General features: G+C 41.3%; 5 protein-coding genes across 5 annotated transcripts; 2 read left to right on the top strand and 3 right to left on the bottom strand.

Moving 5' to 3' along the window:
- Positions 1-289: 289 nt before the first annotated feature.
- Positions 290-3,346, top strand: LOC106407590 (glycosyltransferase-like At3g57200). Its single transcript, XM_013848466.3, has 11 exons — positions 290-817; positions 966-1,115; positions 1,212-1,264; positions 1,493-1,601; positions 1,682-1,819; positions 1,915-1,959; positions 2,038-2,225; positions 2,383-2,524; positions 2,603-2,649; positions 2,727-2,814; positions 2,899-3,346. Exons 1-11 carry the CDS (start codon positions 449-451, stop codon positions 3,145-3,147), a joined length of 1,578 nt encoding a protein of 525 aa, XP_013703920.1. The 5' UTR covers positions 290-448; the 3' UTR covers positions 3,148-3,346.
- A 281-nt stretch (positions 3,347-3,627) lies between these two features.
- Positions 3,628-6,279, top strand: LOC106407313 (UDP-N-acetylglucosamine--dolichyl-phosphate N-acetylglucosaminephosphotransferase). The gene is made up of 11 exons (XM_013848155.3): positions 3,628-4,067; positions 4,275-4,362; positions 4,506-4,597; positions 4,680-4,798; positions 4,890-5,005; positions 5,082-5,209; positions 5,283-5,369; positions 5,468-5,528; positions 5,617-5,657; positions 5,747-5,867; positions 5,978-6,279. The coding sequence occupies exons 1-11, from the start codon at positions 3,709-3,711 to the stop codon at positions 6,035-6,037; spliced, it is 1,272 nt and encodes a 423-aa protein (XP_013703609.1). The 5' UTR covers positions 3,628-3,708; the 3' UTR covers positions 6,038-6,279.
- Positions 6,280-8,729: 2,450 nt separating this feature from the next.
- LOC106408037 (glucan endo-1,3-beta-glucosidase, acidic isoform-like) lies at positions 8,730-10,962 on the bottom strand. The gene has a single exon (XM_013848870.3). It carries the CDS (start codon positions 9,364-9,366, stop codon positions 8,812-8,814), a length of 555 nt encoding a protein of 184 aa, XP_013704324.2. The 5' UTR covers positions 9,367-10,962; the 3' UTR covers positions 8,730-8,811.
- Positions 10,963-14,875: 3,913 nt separating this feature from the next.
- LOC125591157 (probable glucan endo-1,3-beta-glucosidase BG3) lies at positions 14,876-18,937 on the bottom strand. Its single transcript, XM_048764739.1, has 2 exons — positions 17,968-18,937; positions 14,876-17,853 (listed from the first exon to the last, which is right to left on the bottom strand). The coding sequence occupies exons 1-2, from the start codon at positions 18,062-18,064 to the stop codon at positions 17,441-17,443; spliced, it is 510 nt and encodes a 169-aa protein (XP_048620696.1). The 5' UTR covers positions 18,065-18,937; the 3' UTR covers positions 14,876-17,440.
- A 229-nt stretch (positions 18,938-19,166) lies between these two features.
- LOC106451585 (glucan endo-1,3-beta-glucosidase, acidic isoform-like) lies at positions 19,167-20,578 on the bottom strand. Its single transcript, XM_048764742.1, has 2 exons — positions 20,353-20,578; positions 19,167-20,244 (listed from the first exon to the last, which is right to left on the bottom strand). The coding sequence occupies exons 1-2, from the start codon at positions 20,441-20,443 to the stop codon at positions 19,307-19,309; spliced, it is 1,029 nt and encodes a 342-aa protein (XP_048620699.1). The 5' UTR covers positions 20,444-20,578; the 3' UTR covers positions 19,167-19,306.
- Positions 20,579-22,352: the final 1,774 nt, after the last annotated feature.

A 22,352-nucleotide genomic window follows, 5' to 3' on the forward strand; every position in this document is an offset into this window, starting at 1 on the left:
TAATCTTATTTAAGGAAATAACGAAGCATATTTAATAATGTATTTATTGTGGTTTAAAAAAAAGCTTATTATATATTTAGATGGACCAACCTATTTTTCTAAGGATTCTAAGAATCATTCTAGTGTTGACACGTGGCTACAAACAAATGTTGCAATGATTCTCAAATAATATATAGGGGATATGATATTAATTTGTATTTTTCATGTAAATAAAAGAGGTTTTATTTGTATTTGTTTTCTTGATCAATATTATTGATTTTATATTATAGGAAGAAAAAAAAGGAGAAAGGCCAACTGTCAAAACGGCTTCGTCTCCAATTTTTCTCCTTTCAAACTCTTTTTCAGTTTCAACTTCCTCTCCCTCCCCCTCACCATCTCTCCTGTATATACATACCTTCCCTATGGATTATTCATAGCGTTGTATCTCCTTCTTCTGCTGCATTCTCACATGGCGGGTCTGTTCTACTCCTCCTCGAAACCCACTTCGTCTTCTTCCTCTTCATCAACACCATCATCACCACCATCCTCCCCTTACTCGCGTCTTCTATTGCTCGTGACCCTTCTCCCTCTCTCCCTCGCCTGTTTCGCCTTCGTCCTCCAATGGCGCGGCGGGCTCGACGACCCGGTTACCCATTGGTCCACGGATCATCGCGAGTTCCCCGGAATGGCCTCGACCCACGAGAAGAAACAACGCTCCTTGCGTGGTCGTTCGAATTCTGATTCGGGGTGCGTTGATCTTCTGGGTCAGAGCCGTGCGCCTTCGTTTCCTTATTTCAGGGACTGGAGCTTCGATTACCAGTCGGATCTGAATCCTAAGGTGGGTGATCCAATCTGGGTTTCCTGATTTGGTGTTGAATTGCTTTGATCTGATATAAAGTTGTGATTTTTCCTAATCTGGGTTCATGAATTGGCCTGAAAGATTCTGACTTTTTTATGTTTTGTGGATTTTTCTTCTCCTATGATAGATATGTATTACAACAAGCACTTCTGCTGGCTTGGAACAGACACTGCCATGGCTGTTCTATCACAAAGTTATTGGTGTTTCAACGTTTTATCTATTTGTTGAAGGGAAGGCTGCTTCTCCGAACGTGTCTCGAGTTTTGGAGAGCATACCAGTAAGCTCTATAGCTTGATCCGTTGATTTGTTTTCTTCCTGTAACCAGTAGTTTTCTTTTCGTGTCTTCTTATGACCAATGCTATTACTTCTGCAGGGTGTAAAAGTTATACACAGGACTAAAGAGTTAGAAGAGCGGCAGGCTAAAAGGTACTTATTGTGTGAGCCTTTGTGGTTATCTTTTCTTTTTCCTTGGTGAATTAGTAGAAAAGAAGTTCTGAGTTTTTTTGGGTTGGAGCGGTCTAGAATCTATCGATTAGCATCAGTTTCTTTTAATGGTTAGAAAAGATATGATGTGCTTGCGTTGTGATTGATTCGTCTCTTCTAAAATCTTTGTTAGGAGTTCTTTACCTTATTTCATTTCCTTTTGGTTTACAGCCGGATATGGAATGAGACTTGGTTGGCGAACTTTTTTTACAAACCTTGCAACTATGAGTTATTCGTGAAACAGTCTTTGAACATGGAGATGGGAATCAAAATGGCTCAGGTATCTATTCCATTTTTCCGTACAGGTTGAACTACGTCATAATGTGGTAATATTATATATGTTATGCTGGTGTATTTTAGGATTCTGGTATGGAGTGGATAATTCATCTTGACACCGACGAGCTTATTTATCCTTCTGGAACCTCCTATGAGTATTCTTTAAGAAAATTGCTTGGAAATATCTCTGCAGATGTGGATGCAGTTATCTTTCCAAACTATGTGAGTCTTACAGGAGTGGAGGATTTTTCATCTTTATACTGAATATATAATGCTTCTTGATTCTGGAGTTTCTCAGCGTTGTCTCCTTGTTTCAGGAGAGCAGCGTTGAGCGAGATGATATCAAAGAACCTTTCAGTGAGGTACTGAACTTTATCATCTTATGTATTTACTTGCTTCTTAGTTACCATCTGAAGATTGGTTACCCATTTCTGTTGTAGGTATCAATGTTCAAGAAGAACTATGACCATCTTCCGAGGGATGTTTACTTTGGAAACTATAAAGAGGCCACTCGTGGAAATCCAAATTATTTCTTAACTTATGGAAATGGAAAAGCTGCAGCTCGTGTTCAGAACCATCTTCGTCCAAATGGTGCTCATAGATGGCACAACTACAGGAAGAGTCCAAAGTATGCTCTTCTCTCGTTGGGCTCTTAGACCCACTTGGTCTATCATTCTAGAGTTGTTTATTCAATAGAAACTTCTTTTGCATGCTTTTTTTGCTTCGTAATGAGACATTGACGTGCCTGAGCCTGTTGATTTCAACTGTGGCATCATTTTTGACAGAGAGATCAAACTAGAAGAATCGGCCATTCTGCACTACACTTATCCCAAGTTTTCAGATCTTACTTCAAGACGTGATCGTTGTGGTTGCAAGCCTACTAAGGTGGATGTTAAGAGGTGTTTCATGTTGGAGTTTGACAGAGCTGTGAGTGGGGGATTGATTCCTTTTTTTTCTTGTTTACTGTTGTGAAGCATACAAGTCACAGTCATCATTTTTGTGTAGGCATTTATCATTGCTTCAACCGCAAGCTCAGAGGAAATGCTTCAATGGTATATCAATTTTTATAGTCCACTTCTCTTCATTCATCTTTCCGATGGTGCATTCTAACAAGCTACACTATATACAGGTACAGAGAGCACGTTGTGTGGACAGACGACACATTGAAGTTGAAACTCCTTCGGAAGGGAATTCTAACTCGCATTTATGCCCCAATGGTAAGAAGTAACCCCAAACCCCAAACCTTGTTCTTAATGCTTGGTTTTCCACAAGCTGCATTCATCTTTTTTTTTTTGTCACAGGTTATAATCCAAGAGTTAAGAGAGGCAGGTGTGTTCAGCTCGGTGGTAACCTCAGCTCACATGTCTCTGAACAACTCTTCAACCGTAAGCATAAGCCGAGAATCATCTCAGGTTACTGGTAGGAGGAGGGTATTGGAATCCCATCTTGATCTTGACACTGAATCTCAAGCATCAGCCATACCACCACAATCACCTCCAGGCTTGGAAGCAACCCAAATGGAACCATTATCCGAATATCTTTTTTCATAAAGATGAGCCCCTTAGAATTATATTCACAGGTTTTGAACATGAGCTCTGGTGTACATTTCGGAAAAAAAAATTCCTTTATAGGTTATACAAAGACACAGATGAATAGAGGGGTATTAGAATGTTAGCAGGCATCTATTCTTTCTATGTAATATGCAGAAACACTTGATCATGTTGATTATATTATGTTGTTCCTGACACAGTTCGTGTCTTGTGGGTTCTGAGTTACTCAGCTAATGTTTGAATCCGTAAGTTACTTATTCGTCATGACAAACTTAAAGTAAACGTTTCATCTGTGATTAGGGTGAGAACAGGAGCAACAACTTTAGAAGAAGGGACTTTGACAAACGGCCTTTAGGTGCTTATTATTTGGTTAGGACTTAATGTAAAAAAGAACTAAATTATGGGCGTTTTTAACAATTCTGATTTCTTGTGGGGTGAAACTGAAAAACTTTGTTATACTCTTGATACGATGTCGTATCGACGAGTCCAGCTTGAGCTTGTGACGCGTGCGGTGCTTTAGCGAAAAGTCTGAGAGACGAAGGAGGAGCCAACGGATCCGCCATGACTGCTCGTAAGAGAACCTCTTCAGCAGTGACTAATCCGGAGAATCCGCCGCCTGCGACGAAGGAGCATAAACCCACCGTCGCTTCCGGCGAAGATTTCCGTCTGGCACCGCCGAAGCTGGGCGTGATCTTCGTGATCTCTTCGCTTCTGTGCTCGCTCTACCTCTACCTTCTCTGTTTCCACTACAATGTCGATGATGAGCTCAAGCGTCCGATCCTCATCAACGCCGGGCTTAGCTTGGTTGGGTTCTTCGTCACGCTCAAGTTGATCCCCGTGGCTGCTAGATACGTTCTGAGGCGTAACATGTTTGGGTTTGATATCAATAAACGAGGCACTCCTCAAGGTGAAGTCAAAGTGTAAGTCTTTACGTCTTTTGAATTTGTCTTCTTTAGTTGGTACTAGTGTTTTCTTGAAATGGATGTCTCTTTAGATTTGATTTTACTTTGGAGTAAAAAGGGATGTTGTATGTGGCATTTTACTTCTGCTTGTGTGGTGGGATTAAAGAGTATTCGTGTGCTGAGTTTCACCATTTCTCACTTTGTGTTCATCTGATCTTTTTGTAGGCCTGAGTCGTTGGGAATCGTTGTGGGTATTGTCTTCTTGATTGTGGCGATAATATTCCAGTTCTTTAACTTCACTGAAGATTCGTTGGTAAGTGTGCTTGTTCTCAAAAATCTACAAGCTTCGATTGTTATTAGACGGATGTGAACTATGAAGTAAGAAGTTAGTAGCTCTTTGCTCATTTAGTGCTTTGAAGATATTTTAACAATCTGGCTGTCTGGCTGATGTTGCAGTGGCTTGTGGAGTACAATGCAGCACTGGCGTCTATTTGCTTCATGATATTGCTTGGGTTTGTAGATGACGTCCTTGATGTGCCTTGGAGAGTGTAGGTGCACTTCTTTATTTTGTTTGATTTAAGTTCATATGTGAACTTTGTTTCAGATATTTGTTTTTGTCAAAATTTGCAGGAAGCTTCTCCTGCCATCTTTTGCAACCCTTCCACTCCTGATGGCTTATGCGGGACATACAACTATCGTTATACCTAAACCTCTTGTTTCTTATGTTGGCTTGAAGATACTTGATCTAGGTACAATTCTTCCTTTTTTTTATTTAGTATTATATCGTGCAGAAACTAATATTCAAAGTGATTTTGCTTAATTGTATTGTTATTGTGGCAGGACGGATATATAAGTTATATATGGCGCTACTAGCTGTCTTTTGCACTAATTCTATAAACATTCACGCTGGTCTGAATGGCCTTGAGATCGGACAAACCGTAGTTATTGCAGCTGCTGTAAGTTCTGCAGTCAAGATTCTTCATTATTCGCTTTCTCTCAAGTGAAGATATGATGCATCTCAGTTGCTTGTAGATCTTGATACACAACGTTATGCAAATCGGAGCATCCGTGGATTCTGAGCTTCGTCAAGCTCATGCCTTCTCTATATATCTCACTCAGCCATTGATGGCAACATCCTTGGCTATGCTTGCTTTCAACTGGTATTACTTTCAAGTCTTTCTCTGGAATACTTAAAAAGTTAATGCTTACTCTAACCACATTCATGTTGCTTAGGTACCCTTCTGCAGTTTTTGTTGGAGACACTTACACAGTCTTTGCTGGAATGACTATGGCCGTTGTTGGCATTCTGGGTCACTTCAGGTGTATTCCTCTTCTCAGTTTCATCATTTGCGGTTTTGCATCTAACTAAAGTGTGAAGCCTGCAACTAACTCCATCTTCTGGAAACTCTCCTTTGCAGTGAAACCCTCCTAATCTTTTTCCTTCCTCAAGTGTTGAACTTTCTGTTGTCGCTTCCGCAGGTTTCATCTCCTTTCCCACTCTCAATTTTTCTTTTACTTTTCAAGTTTCTTGTTAAGCATCTAACTAGCTATTTGTGTAACTCTTTAGCTTGCTGGCATTGTGAAATGTCCACGGCATCGTCTCCCCAAGTAAGCTTATTATTTTCCCCCTGTTACATAAACGCAGAGCCGACAACACGTGAGTACATGACTCGTCCTCTCTCTCTCTCTTGAACCAGGTTTGATCCTGCTACGGGATTACTAACGGGAACAAAAGATGGGACGCTCGTCAACGTCTACTTGAGGATTTTTGGTAGGAAATCAGAAAAGTCTCTTTGTATTCATCTTCTTGTTTTCCAGGTAAGCTTCTTAATGCCCATTTTTCCCTAGATACAAGTTAGCTTTTGTTGTTACTTGTGTGAAAGAGAGAGGTTACAAATTTGGTTTTTATTTTATTTTTTATGTTGCAGGCACTAGCTTGCGCCTTCTGTTTCCTGCTTCGGCATTTTCTTGCTGGTTGGTACAAATAAATCTCTGCAACAAGAAGAATCTTTTAAACGGTTTTATCTCTTCCTTCAAGAATCACACATACTGAACTTAGTTTTGTTTTCATATCCATTAGCAAAGATAGTTTCCATCCTTAAAACGCTATCAGTGCTAGTGAATCTCAAAAATACAAGTATATTGGTATTTTGTTACATTTTCATCTTATTGTAGAGAGAATGAACCAGATTGAAGCCAATAGGTGAATCAAAAACCATTTGTCATGGAATGTTTATCATTGCATAAAATTATATATACTCCCTCTGTTTCAAAATACACAAAGTTTTAAAATTGTGTACAACTATTAATAAACTTGTTTTTTATCTTAAAAATATCACTAAAATATAAATTAAAAGTTATTTAACCAATCACGAAACAAACTACAAAATATCATTGGTTACATAGTTTTTGATAAAGTGAAAAAGTGCATTGATATATGAACACATCATCTATTTTAAAATATCAAACTCTTTAAAACTTTTATTTATTTAGGAACGGAGGGAGTAGTATGCTAATAAGCTAGAATGATATATGTATTATCAGCCATTTAGTGAAGTGGTATATAAATTTTCTTGTTGTCATCATTATCTGCTCTTAGGTACTTGTGCATCTGATTTATAAAATTTGAAGGAAAATAAGTTAAATATATAAAAAGAAAATGGAAAAATAAGTTGAAAATATTAAATGGAAAAATGAGTCCTGCTAGTTTATTTTGGAAAACATTTTCTAATCCCCCGAGTGTCTGCATGATTAAGAAGAAGAGATCAAACTAAGACCTCTATGTTAAAGCACATAGCATAAGTTCTAGCTATGACTTGAATTATGTTTAACGAAATTCTTTAAAGTGAACTCATTACCTCGAGTATTCATATCTAGATGAAACTTTTAAAGGATTGATCACGTATTCACATAAATACCTCGCACGAAATCATAGGTGCTTAAGAGACCATCACAACACTTAGTTACATCTTATGCTATGAGAATTAGAGCAGGCTTTAATTAGCCAAGGCCCATGGGCCTAAAACAGTTCAAATTTGTTATTCTTCGGTAACTAATCCGATTAAATAGTGATTAGTTGTATTAAACGTCCGATTAGCTATTTGGGAATTTATTAAGCCGATTGGTCAAAATCGCCATGGTTGACCACCAAGGAGCCGCAAAACCGGCTGCAGGGCCGAGTTTTTGAACACAATGTTACAACACACACGAAACTTGTGGTGGTCTAATAGTATAGTATAATGGATTGTTTTTACGTACCAGATTCAAATTTCATTCGAATAGCACATGGAATCAAAATCTTAAAATGGTGATTGGGACTCTTGGGAATAAGACTCATCATTCATGAACCATGATTCATGAACGTTGCTTCAGACAATGATTGTAACTCATGAACCATTTTCACATTTAAGAGAGGGAAACAGAGGAAGAAATTAGATATTACTGTTGGAGGAGTGTCGTTGGATCAGATCTCAAATGACCGACCTCAGTTACCTTTCAACTACATTATTGAAATCTGAATATTACCTTTTACAATAGAACGAGCTTAACAAAACTCGATGAATATTCAACGTCAGTTGGTTACCAAAAAAATATGCAACGTCAATATGTTTACACAAACTCTTTTTTGGCTAACAGTGGAAGTATTGATCACATAAACACGTCAAGATATTTATATATTAATGTAATGTATTTGCTCAGAAATTTCTTACGATATGCTTATATTATATTTATATTTTTCTCCGATTTGTGAGGTTTTGAAAACTTCATATATTTTTTTCGTAGTTTTTGTCTGATGTGTTTTGTTGTTTATGGGATTGAGGTTTTGGTCATAACGAGAATCACTCTCATGAGCTTACTGTCACAATCTGATTATTTCTCAGAATCTGAATGTACGACATTAATACATTTCTATATTTATAGTTGGTAACCTAATTTCGAAAGCGAACTCGAAAATTGCTTAGAGAGAGAGAGAGTAGCACATTTTTGGAAAGAGAGAGTAACCTTAGATGATACCTAAGGTTTAACACCTAAACTAATTAATTTGATCATTTTAATATATTTATTATTAAAACTGTGATCATTTTAATACCCAAAGTATGTCTATTTAAATGATAAGTTTCAAACAAAACTTAGAAAAAATCTAAAATTCAAAAAATAAAATCTTTGAAAATTTCGAATTTTATTTTCACTCTTAATAATAAAAGCAACTAAATTTTGGATTATCTTATTTTTATAATATTAGTTTTTGTTTTAATTTCAAATTCAGTTCATTTTCTGAAATTTTAAAACAATTGTTTTTATTTTGTTCAGAATTAAGTTTTTCTAAATTTTTAAAATATTATCCAAAATTTAGTTACTTTGTTCTTAAATCTTAAAATAAAATTTGAAATTTTTAAGATTTTTTTCTGAATTTTAGAGATTTTTGTAAGTTTTGTTTGAAATTTATTAATATGTTTGATTAAATTGACATAGTTGAATATTAAAATGAACACGGTTTTAAAAATAAGGGTATTAAAATGAATAAAATAATTAGTTTGGATATTTAACTGGATAGCAAAAAAGTTTAGATATTAAAAAGCTTAATAAAATTAAGTTGAGATATTTTTATAGAATTTTTCCTACTAATAATATAATCATCATTCAAAGTTCTGTAATTTATCCTAGCCACATAAAGGTCTTTTGGGGTCGATTTCAGTTCTGGAATAGCATTACTTCTATAAGGATATTATTTTGAATTATTATAACTATTACCATTATTTTATTAGTTGAAATTAACATCATACTTAGGCTGTTGACTAGGAAGAAACATCCCCCAGAACTTCTCAAGCTCAGGAGGACCCTTCTGATTCTCATCAAACATAGCGAATATATAAGTCTCTATAGCTTTCCCTGGCTTTCTCGGAGTTCCACTCTTCACGTGTTGTATCAAATTATTAGCATAAGCCATTGCATTCTCCACGCTAGTCCCAGGTCCTCCCTGCGTTGGCCAACCGCTCTCAGACACCACGACTTCCAACGATCCTCCCCCTGATTTCTCCAATGCTGCGTAGACCGCGTCAAGTTGGGCGTCGAAGAGGTTATGGTAAGAGTACTGCCCATCAATGACTGGAGGGGTCGGTTTGAATAGAGCGTACTCTAGAGGGATGTCTTTCATGTCATCCTTGTAGCTGAAGTAAGGGTAGCTATTCAAGAGCAGAGGAGATTGCTTGCTTACCAAGAAACCTATCACCGGTTGGAAAAAGCTGATATAGTCATCTCTGAATCTTCCGTGAGACGGAGGGTACGTGTCCATGGTGGCTCCCATGTCTATAGCCATCGTGTAACGGCCCGATTCCCCGGCGTCCGACCGGGGTTATCGAAAGGGCGTTATGGACACGTGTCTACTCATTTAGACAACACTACGTGTCCCGTTACTAGTCCCAAGAGTCGGCGGACACATAACCTTCTTTGAAATACCGTCCCACCCACATCCATATACTTCTACTTATAGTCCTGCGGACAGGGAAATGGAAAGGGAGGGATGAGCAACAAGTTACTCAGTGAAGTGACTCTAGACCAGCCTGCCCGCATGACACTCTATACTACTCTATGCGGGAACTAGGACTGACTAGCCACTACAATCAGTTAATGCATTTTATCATTTCCTAACGTCATCTATTGATTTTCCACATTCACTTCCATTCATTTCTAACAACCTAGTGATCAATCAATACAATGATCTCACTCATTGCCACACACGTCAAACCCTAGGCTTAACCGACTCATTATACCAGTCCGACTCGATCCTATGACACCTTTAACTCCCTGTTACCCGACCATGAGCTAAAAACCCTACAATGCACATCCTTTTCATCTTTTCGTCCTTTTCAACAGTGGGTAGCCCCAACTAGGCTTCTACCCCATATTCTTGTGGATTGGCCACATCTCCTATGGGTGCTTCCATATTCTTGTGGATTGGCCACATCTCCTATGGATACCTAGCGTGGACTACTACCCCACATACTTTCCTTAGACCCTCTATATGCTTTCCCACCCATGCTTAACCTTAACATCATTCTCTCATACTTTTACTTATCCTTTCACATCCTTATCATTTTCACTTATCCCTTCCCATTCTCATTCGCTTTCCTTTTCATTTAAACTTGTACTTGGACTCATTCACTAGACGCCACCCGTTATCGGTGCCACACACAATACACATTACACTCAAGTTCTACTTCAATAACATTAATAATCATTACTCATCTATCAGGTTAGCATTCATTTCTCTCTAGCATCCTAGCTTTAATCACAAACCACTCATGGGACTACACATCCAAACATACAAGCATAAATTACCAATCAATCATCGCTACCACAACTCCATTTCAGTTTACTAAGTCCCATTTAACAATATGAGGGTTCTTATGCATCGTGTTCCATTCATCTAACATCCTAGCAATAATCATGATCTATCATCCTAGCTTTCAAACAGGGTCTAATCAACCCTAACTCCAACATAAAGGAGTATACAGTACATGAGAACAAGATGGGTTCAAGACACTCCACCTTAGTCTAGATCTGGATCTGTAAACACGGATTTAAGAAGGTTGAGATCTGGTCACCACCACCACTTCAAGGCGCCGGCGAGAGGGAGAGAGAGAGAGAGCGTGCGACGGCGAGGAGAGAGAGGGGGTGTCGGCGAGGAGAGAGAGAGAGAGAGCGACGCGCGGGAGAGAGGGAGAAGAGAGAGAGGCGGCGCAGGATAGAAGGGGAGAGAGCTCGACGGCTAGGGTTTTCGGCCTCCGGGAATTCTCTGCAGAGCTTCGCTTCAGATTTGTGATGAGGCAAAAAGGGAGGCTGCATCTCTTTTTATAGGAAAGGGGAAGGGAAACCCTAGGTTTTTGCCAAATGGGCCGTAGAGAAGCCCATATTCTTTGGAAAATTTTACGGGCCAGGAACCGGGCCGTTACAATCCTCCCCCGTTAATCGGAATTCGTCCCCGAATTCCAAAGCCCACATCTTTCAGACCAATCGTTCGTTAACGAAATGAATCACACATTCACACAACAATCAAGGGAGGCATACAAAGCGTGATAACTCTACTGGAATCTTTAAAACCAACGAATGAATGTCATAAATAAAAGGAGTAGGCCTACAATAGTTTGTAAGAGAAAACTCAGCACATCTGCACAAAACACAGAATGCCGTAACGAAGGAAAGAACACCAACTCCAATAACCAATAAATGAAATAAAAACCAATAGCGAAACACGTGTCCTACTCCTACGATTCGTCCCTAGGATATCGTCTAGCCACATTGACATGGCGAGGGGCAGCGGGTCTCGGATCCAAGGTCTTCATCGCCCTCTGCGACGCGATCATACTCGGCCTCCGCCTCACTTTCCGCCAGCCACTCCTCCGCGTGCAGTGCTTGGTTGGCAATCCTTCTCACCAGTGCAAATTCCAGAGGCTCCAGAACTCCAACGAGCTCTTCACGAATATCTTCACGTAGTCCAGCCCTAAACAGATGACACCACTCCTCGGCTGGCTTCGGTTGACACCTCTTGGCCGTATCCAAGAACTCCTCCAGGTAATCTCTCACCTTGCGTGGCTTCTGAACCATCTGGACCAGTACGTCACAATCACATGTCACTGTAGGAGGTTTTCGCGGACGCCCCCGCTTTCCCTTAGCGAGTTCCCCGACCGGCACCTCATAGCCATCGACGTCCCTACCCGGGTTTCCTCCTTCCATGCTCGAGAGAGCGGCCACATCGGCTGCAATCTTCTCTTCTGCCTCCATGGCGAAGCCTGCCATCCGCCTCACTAGCGCGAACTCCAGGGGCTCCAAAACACCCCTCAACTGTGCCTGGAGTTCCTTACGAAGCCCGCTCTTATACCATACGCACTACGTCTCTGCATTCTTCGGTTTGCACAGCTTGGCTTGGTTGATGAAGTCTTCGGTGTATCCAGCGACTGATCGGTCCTCCTGAGCATTCTTGATCAGCACTCCACACTGGCACTTCCCGGTGAACACCCTTGGGGGTCCCCCTGCTGCACTTGGCGGCTTGCATGGACGGCCACGCTTCCTCGGGGGCCCCTCTTCGGTTGCAAGCTGGAACCTCGCATCGCCCTGCAGTAGACGTTCCTCCATAGCCATCCTCTGGAAATGTGGCATCAACACCTTATGCCTCACAGTCTGCTCGTGCGGGTACCTGAATGGAAACTCCCTGTACTGCTCTTCAGGATCCGGAAACATGGGTAGCACCAAGTTACCCTCCATGTCATAGTGACGCCTTTGGGCATACTCCCTGGTGTTCCTCCGTCCGTAGTGCATACGCGGCATCCTCCACTCGTAATGGTCAAGCGAAAACATCCTGCAATAAAATTTCAATCAGAACCATAATAGAAGTATGGATATAGTGGGATTTTCAAATAATCTTTCACAATCCGAAAACACTTTGTAATAACGAAATAATAATTTTTTTTTTTTTTTTTTTTTTTTTTGAAAACGTCGGAAATGCCGATCCCTTAGGACAGAACTAAGGGATCTTAACCCGCTCTGATACCAATTGTAACGGCCCGATTCCCCGGCGTCCGACCGGGGTTATCGAAAGGGCGTTATGGACACGTGTCTACTCGTTTAGACAACCCTACGTGTTCCGTTACTAGTCCCAAAAGTCGGCGGACGCATAACCTTCTTTGAAATACCGTCCCACCCACATCCATATACTTCTACTTATAGTCCTGCGGACAGGGAAATGGAAAGGGAGGGATGAGCAAAAGTTACTCAGTGAAGTGACTCTAGACCAGCCTGCCCGCATGACACTCTATACTACTCTATGCGGGAACTAGGACTGACTAGCCACTACAATCAGTTAATGCATTTTATCATTTCCTAACGTCATCTATTGATTTTCCACATTCACTTCCATTCATTTCTAACAACCTAGTGATCAATCAATACAATGATCTCACTCATTGCCACACACGTCAAACCCTAGGCTTAACCGACTCATTATACCAGTCCGACTCGATCCTATGACACCTTTAACTCCCTGTTACCCGACCATGAGCTAAAAACCCTACAATGCACATCCTTTTCATCTTTTCGTCCTTTTCAACAGTGGGTAGCCCCAACTAGGCTTCTACCCCATATTCTTGTGGATTGGCCACATCTCCTATGGGTGCTTCCATATTCTTGTGGATTGGCCACATCTCCTATGGATACCTAGCGTGGACTACTACCCCACATACTTTCCTTAGACCCTCTATATGCTTTCCCACCCATGCTTAACCTTAACATCATTCTCTCATACTTTTACTTATCCTTTCACATCCTTATCATTTTCACTTATCCCTTCCCATTCTCATTCGCTTTCCTTTTCATTTAAACTTGTACTTGGACTCATTCACTAGACGCCACCCGTTATCGGTGCCACACACAATACACATTACACATTCAAGTTCTACTTCAATAACTTTAATAATCATTACTCATCTATCAGCTTAGCATTCATTTCTCTCTAGCATCCTAGCTTTAATCACAAACCACTCATGGGACAACACATCCAAACATACAAGCATAAATTACCAATCAATCATCGCTACCACAACTCCATTTCAGTTTACTAAGTCCCATTTAACAATATGAGGGTTCTTATGCATCGTGTTCCATTCATCTAACATCCTAGCAATACCATGATCTATCATCCTAACTTTCAAACAGGGTCTAATCAACCCTAACTCCAACATAAAGGAGTATACAGTACATGAGAACAAGATGGGTTCAAGACACTCCACCTTAGTCTAGATCTGGATCTGTAAACACGGATTTAAGAAGGTTGAGATCTGGTCACCACCACCACTTCACGGCGCCGGCGAGAGGGAGAGAGAGAGAGAGCGTGCGACGGCGAGGAGAGAGAGGGGGTGTCGGCGAGGAGAGAGAGAGAGAGAGCGACGCGCGGGAGAGAGGGAGAAGAGAGAGAGGCGGCACAGGATAGAAGGGGAGAGAGCTCGACGGCTAGGGTTTTCGGCCTCCGGGAATTCTCTGCAGAGCTTCGCTTCAGATTTGTGATGAGGCAAAAAGGGAGGCTGCATCTCTTTTTATAGGAAAGGGGAAGGGAAACCCTAGGTTTTTGCCAAATGGGCCGTAGAGAAGCCCATATTCTTTGGAAAATTTTACGGGCCAGGAACCGGGCCGTTACAATCCTCCCCCGTTAATCGGAATTCGTCCCCGAATTCCAAAGCCCACATCTTTCAGACCAATCGTTCGTTAACGAAATGAATCACACATTCACACAACAATCAAGGGAGGCATACAAAGCGTGATAACTCTACTGGAATCTTTAAAACCAACGAATGAATGTCATAAATAAAAGGAGTAGGCCTACAATAGTTTGTAAGAGAAAACTCAGCACATCTGCACAAAACACAGAATGCCGTAACGAAGGAAAGAACACCAACTCCAATAACCAATAAATGAAATAAAAACCAATAGCGAAACACGTGTCCTACTCCTACGATTCGTCCCTAGGATATCGTCTAGCCACATTGACATGGCGAGGGGCAGCGGGTCTCGGATCCAAGGTCTTCATCGCCCTCTGCGACGCGATCATACTCGGCCTCCGCCTCACTTTCCGCCAGCCACTCCTCCGCGTGCAGTGCTTGGTTGGCAATCCTTCTCACCAGTGCAAATTCCAGAGGCTCCAGAACTCCAACGAGCTCTTCACGAATATCTCCACGTAGTCCAGCCCTAAACAGATGACACCACTCCTCGGCTGGCTTCGGTTGACACCTCTTGGCCGTATCCAAGAACTCCTCCAGGTAATCTCTCACCTTGCGTGGCTTCTGAACCATCTGGACCAGTACGTCACAATCACATGTCACTGTAGGAGGTTTTCGCGGACGCCCCCGCTTTCCCTTAGCGAGTTCCCCGACCGGCACCTCATAGCCATCGACGTCCCTACCCGGGTTTCCTCCTTCCATGCTCGAGAGAGCGGCCACATCGGCTGCAATCTTCTCTTCTGCCTCCATGGCGAAGCCTGCCATCCGCCTCACTAGCGCGAACTCCAGGGGCTCCAAAACACCCCTCAACTGTGCCTGGAGTTCCTTACGAAGCCCGCTCTTATACCATACGCACTACGTCTCTGCATTCTTCGGTTTGCACAGCTTGGCTTGGTTGATGAAGTCTTCGGTGTATCCAGCGACTGATCGGTCCTCCTGAGCATTCTTGATCAGCACTCCACACTGGCACTTCCTGGTGAACACCCTTGGGGGTCCCCCTGCTGCACTTGGCGGCTTGCATGGACGGCCACGCTTCCTCGGGGGCCCCTCTTCGGTTGCAAGCTGGAACCTCGCATCGCCCTGCAGTAGACGTTCCTCCATAGCCATCCTCTGGAAATGTGGCATCAACACCTTATGCCTCACAGTCTGCTCGTGCGGGTACCTGAATGGAAACTCCCTGTACTGCTCTTCAGGATCCGGAAACATGGGTAGCACCAAGTTACCCTCCATGTCATAGTGACGCCTTTGGGCATACTCCCTGGTGTTCCTCCGTCCGTAGTGCATACGCGGCATCCTCCACTCGTAATGGTCAAGCGAAAACATCCTGCAATAAAATTTCAATCAGAACCATAATAGAAGTATGGATATAGTGGGATTTTCAAATAATCTTTCACAATCCGAAAACACTTTGTAATAACGAAATAATAATTTTTTTTTTTTTTTTTTTTTTTTTTGAAAACGTCGGAAATGCCGATCCCTTAGGACAGAACTAAGGGATCTTAACCCGCTCTGATACCAATTGTAACGGCCCGATTCCCCGGCGTCCGACCGGGGTTATCGAAAGGGCGTTATGGACACGTGTCTACTCGTTTAGACAACCCTACGTGTTCCGTTACTAGTCCCAAAAGTCGGCGGACGCATAACCTTCTTTGAAATACCGTCCCACCCACATCCATATACTTCTACTTATAGTCCTGCGGACAGGGAAATGGAAAGGGAGGGATGAGCAACAAGTTACTCAGTGAAGTGACTCTAGACCAGCCTGCCCGCATGACACTCTATACTACTCTATGCGGGAACTAGGACTGACTAGCCACTACAATCAGTTAATGCATTTTATCATTTCCTAACGTCATCTATTGATTTTCCACATTCACTTCCATTCATTTCTAACAACCTAGTGATCAATCAATACAATGATCTCACTCATTGCCACACACGTCAAACCCTAGGCTTAACCGACTCATTATACCAGTCCGACTCGATCCTATGACACCTTTAACTCCCTGTTACCCGACCATGAGCTAAAAACCCTACAATGCACATCCTTTTCATCTTTTCGTCCTTTTCAACAGTGGGTAGCCCCAACTAGGCTTCTACCCCATATTCTTGTGGATTGGCCACATCTCCTATGGGTGCTTCCATATTCTTGTGGATTGGCCACATCTCCTATGGATACCTAGCATGGACTACTACCCCACATACTTTCCTTAGACCCTCTATATGCTTTCCCACCCATGCTTAACCTTAACATCATTCTCTCATACTTTTACTTATCCTTTCACATCCTTATCATTTTCACTTATCCCTTCCCATTCTCATTCGCTTTCCTTTTCATTTAAACTTGTACTTGGACTCATTCACTAGACGCCACCCGTTATCGGTGCCACACACAATACACATTACACTCAAGTTCTACTTCAATAACATTAATAATCATTACTCATCTATCAGCTTAGCATTCATTTCTCTCTAGCATCCTAGCTTTAATCACAAACCACTCATGGGACTACACATCCAAACATACAAGCATAAATTACCAATCAATCATCGCTACCACAACTCCATTTCAGTTTACTAAGTCCCATTTAACAATATGAGGGTTCTTATGCATCGTGTTCCATTCATCTAACATCCTAGCAATAATCATGATCTATCATCCTAGCTTTCAAACAGGGTCTAATCAACCCTAACTCCAACATAAAGGAGTATACAGTACATGAGAACAAGATGGGTTCAAGACACTCCACCTTAGTCTAGATCTGGATCTGTAAACACGGATTTAAGAAGGTTGAGATCTGGTCACCACCACCACTTCACGGCGCCGGCGAGAGGGAGAGAGAGAGAGAGCGTGCGACGGCGAGGAGAGAGAGGGGGTGTCGGCGAGGAGAGAGAGAGAGAGAGACGCGCGGGAGAGAGGGAGAAGAGAGAGAGGCGGCGCAGGATAGAAGGGGAGAGAGCTCGACGGCTAGGGTTTTCGGCCTCCGGGAATTCTCTGCAGAGCTTCGCTTCAGATTTGTGATGAGGCAAAAAGGGAGGCTGCATCTCTTTTTATAGGAAAGGGGAAGGGAAACCCTAGGTTTTTGCCAAATGAGCCGTAGAGAAGCCCATATTCTTTGGGAAATTTTACGGGCCAGGAACCGGGCCGTTACACGTCGACACCTTGACCCCAAGGCCTGCTCTAGAAACCGCGTTATCGATGTTTTTCATGGCCTGGAAGAGAGCCCTCGCAGCTGGCTCCGAGGGTTCCACCTCGTTTCCGACCGTGATGTACCTGAATCTGACACCCTCGTAGTTCTTGACGTTGTTGCGGATCCACGCGTCGGCCTCCCCTTGGCTGGAGGCGATGCGTTCGAGGTCTGTTTTGGGAACGTCGAGGATGAGCTCGATGTTGGAGTTGCGGAGAGCGTTGAGGGTGTCTTGGTCGGGGTCGTAAATCCGCATCCTCTTGATGTTGCGCTGCTTGTAAAGAGCCACCACGTCTGATGGATTTGGCCGGGGATTGCCTAACCTCCCGTAGCATACTCCGATTTGTGCAGCTATATTTCATTAGTAATAGAATTGCATCAAATAATGTAATATTATATAACATAACCAATATGGTGGTACGATATGATTAATGGGTGTTATATAAGGTTAAAAGATGATTATACACGTGGTGTCGAAAAAGGAAGCCATTAGAAGGCTGAGAAGAATCAGCAACATTGGTGATGGGCTCCATGAGGATAATATCCTTTCAGACATTTTCATGAAATAAACGTTAAGATATGATTTTTTATGTTATACTTTGAACCGTACCATTGTGCAACTAATTTATAGTGAGAATCCGGGGGTTCAGGCCAGTCAATGGATGACGTACCATTAACAGAATTTCCTAAAATCTATATATGCTTTGAAAAGTCTACGAATATGAATTTTCTGCCAAATTAATTAGCTTTCAATAGGGTCAAACTAGCTAGAGCGACTGAATTGTTAAATGAATAAATGGTATAAATCGCCCAAACACAAATTTGTATTCGGTTTTCAGAATACTAAATTTAAATCATTCTTGGTCCTAGCTAGGTCGGATCATGGCATAAGTCATTCCAATCACGCGTGGGCAGTTAATTAAATTGTATCATCACGTCATTAGACTTAAGACTCACTAGCCAACAACAGTTATTCTAGATTTTTATGGTAATGAATTATGATAACCATGCAAATAATTTAAACATTAAATATCTAGATATTTCCAAATAATGGATCCATGCACACCCCACTATAAAAAGTGTTTAAGACTAAATACGAATTTGATTTTGGTATCATGGTACAAGCCGTTAATCACACGTCAATTGTTGACCATATAATTATATATCCTTACGTCATTAGACAAACTAACCATCATAAATTAATGGTAAGCTGACTTTCGTTACTAATAATTCCTCTAATCATTTTCAAAGTTCTGTTATTTACCTAATAGCCAAAGGAAGTTTTTTTGGGGTCGATTTCAGTTCTGGACGACGAAAAACACACGCATGCATGGTGGCTTTGGTTAGGCTTGTGTTACGTCCAAACGTTTGTGTTACTATGAACTAAAATAATATATGTATATACATTGTAGAAATTAAACCACTCTCCTTATATTATAGACAGGCCCGGCTCAGGAGGGTGGGCAAAGGGGCATTGGCCTAGGGCCCAAAAGATTTTTTGCATAAATAGTATTGAAAAGGGGCCCAATATTTTTAAAAAAATTGAAGATAAGGCCCGAAATTTTTAAGTTATCATATAATTATGTAAAAAAAAAAATTTTTGATTATTTTGCCAAGGGCCCAAAATTCTTTTGAGCCGGGCCTGATTATAGAAACAGATGGAGTAAAACATAATTTAAGGCTCATTATTCCTTATCATTACAACACGTTCCCCGTTTTAATACCAGTACAGAAAAGGCCATCAAATAATAGATTTAAAGCATTTTATTGTATCACTAGCCCTTGCTCAGTATCTTCAAGGATATTAGTTGAACTTAACATCATACTTAGGCTGTTGACTAGGAAGAAACATCCCCCAAAACTTCTCAAGCTCGGGAGGACCCTTCTGATTCTCATCAAACATAGCGAATATATAAGTCTCTATAGCTTTCCCTGGCTTTCTCGGAGTTCCACTCTTCACATGTTGTATCAAATTATTAACATAAGTCATCGCATTATCCACACTAGTCCCTGGTCCTCCCTCCGTGGGCCAACCACTCTCCGACACCACGATTTCCAACGACCCTCCGCCTGATTTCTCCAGTGCTGCGTAGACCGCGTCAAGATTGGCGTCGAAGAGGTTTGTGTAAGAGTATGAGTCGTCATTGACTACAGGGGTCGGTTTGAACAAAGCGTACTCAAGGGGGATGGAGTCCATGTTGTCCTTGTAGCTGAAGTAAGGGTAGTTATTCAAAAGCAGAGGAGATTGCTTGCTTACCAAGAAATCTATCACCGGTTGGAGAAAGTTCTTGTACTCATCCGTGAATCTTCCGTGCGAGGGAGGGTACGTGTCCGTGGTGGCTCCCATGTCTATAGCCGTCGACACCTTGATCCCGAGGCCTGCTCCAGAAACCGCGCTATCGATGTTTTGCATGGCCTGGAAGAGAATACTACCGGCTGGCTCCGAGGGTTTCACCTCGTTTCCGACCGTGATGTAACGGAACCTGACACCGTCGTAGTTCTTGACATTGTTTTGGACCCACGCGTCGGCCTCCGCTTGGCTGGAGGCGACACGTTCGAGGTCTGTTTTGGGAACGTCGAGGATGAGCTCGATGTCGGAGTTGCGGAGAGCGTTGAGAGCCTCTGCGTCTGGAGCGTAAAGCCGCATCCTCTTGATGTTGCGCTGCTTGTAAAGAGCCACAACGTCTGATGGATTTGGCCGGGGATTGCCTAACCTCCCGTAGCATACTCCGATTTGTGCAGCTATATATCATTAGTAATAGAATTGCATCAAATAATGCATGTGATATTATATAACATAACCAATAAGATAATTAATGAGCGTTACATAAGCTCAAAAGATGATTATACCCGTGGTGTCCAAGAAGGAAGCCATTAGAAGGCTGAGAAGAATCAGCAACATTGGTGATAAGTATAAGATCCTTGATTCAGACATTTTCATGAATAAGAAAAGTTAAGATATGGATTTTTTTTATATTATACTTTGAATCGTATCAGTATGCACCTTATTTATAGTGCGAGTCTAGGGTTTAAAGTCAGTCATTAATTAATGAAATAACACTAACAAATATTTCTCGGGAGCTATGTTTTGAAAAATCTACGAATACGAGCTTTCTGCACAAGTAGCTTTCAGTATGGTAAAACTGCCAGACCGACTCAAGTGTTAAATTGTATCTAGCGGCCAAAACAAAATTGTATTCGGTTTTCAGAATACTCAAATTTAAATCACTGCTGTGTTACTAGTCGTGAATCATACGTTAATCACGTCAATCGCGCGTCGACGGTTAACTAAATTGTATCATTCCGTCATTAGACTTTATACACACTAGCCAACATCCAGTTATATCAATTGTTAGACCAATGTCACCGTAAAACAAGTTAGAAACTAAGATTACAGTTTTGTATCCCCTAAACGACGCAAAGAAGAAGAAGTCATTCTCATTTATAGTTTAGGTGAAACACCATAACAAGATAGTTTAGGAGGAAGGACTTAGAGTCTGGTTTGGAATCTGATAATCTGATATAGAAGATTAATCTATCTTTTTAACATTCTATTACAAAGTTACATTTAATGTAAAACAGTTTTTTTTTATTAAATAAAATTTAACATTCATTCAAAAAAAAAAAGAACACCATAACAAAGAATCAAACATTATTCACAACAACGGATTTTAATCCATGTCACATAATATCTACTAACATTTGGTTAACTGCGACACGTGAAGTTTCTATAAAACACTAGTTTTGGTCTGTGATTGTGTTGGTCGTTGTGGTTACTGTTTTGTGGTCGTCAAGGCAGCTTAAGCTTAATGACAATGGACCGGACAAGTCAAACAGGTCTTTTGTTGTCGGTTAGTCTTGGGTGCGTACCTAACTGTATTGCTGTTTGTTGTTGAACATTAAAATGTGAAGAAAGAGTCTTTCATTTTTTTTTCGCTCCAATATTCACTCCAACGAGGAGTATCGGTTATGCTAATTAATTTAGTTTTCACCTAAGTTTATATTTCAATAAAATGAATAGAAAATTCACATTACGGGGCCTAGGCCTAGGCAATCGGGGGACCAATCGGGTGTCGGTTTGGTTCCAATCGGGTGTCGGGTTTTCGGTTCTAGAAAAAACAGCTCCATTCGGATATTTTAAAAATTCGGTTCCATGTCGGTTTGGATTATATTCGGGTTCGGTTCGGTGTTGGTAACACCACAAAGTTACAACTAAACCCGTTATGCATTCGGATATCGGTTCTTGATCGGGTTTCGGTTCCGAAAACACCATATTGTAGTTGTTTGATAGTGATTATGAGTGTTCTGTTCTTAGTTACATGAACCAGCAATGTATAATCTCTGCAAATATGTAAGAGATCGATCATGTTTCAGATCAAATGTTGATTAAAGAAAAAGGCAAGATCACATTAACCAAAAACATGTAGCAAAGTTACAAAACAACTCTGTATCAATAGGCACATTCGAACTAAGAAATACAAACACATTCGAACCTGAGACAAGTAAACACATTCGACCTGAGTACTTTGATAAAGCACAAAGGTGAAAAGAGACAAAGAGACAAAGATGAACTAACTAAACCACAATTCGAGTTTAATGTCCAATTCTTTTCAGACTAAGAATAAAAATCACACGACTTAACCCGAATTCTGAAACCAATACTATTATCTATCCAAAATCTAAATTTGAAAAATAAAGATATGAATGATACATCGAGTATTGAGAAGAAAAATTAGCACCTCGGATTGATTACTTTCTGTCTAAAGAGGTGGAATGGCTTGTCAAGTCTAAGGATTTGCAGAGACATATATAGAACGTGAAATAAGGGTTTCGAGTTTGAATCGACGATA

The sequence above is a fragment of the Brassica napus genome, chromosome C8 (assembly GCF_020379485.1).
Source record: "Brassica napus cultivar Da-Ae chromosome C8, Da-Ae, whole genome shotgun sequence".
NCBI classification, from domain to species: Eukaryota; Viridiplantae; Streptophyta; class Magnoliopsida; order Brassicales; family Brassicaceae; genus Brassica; species Brassica napus.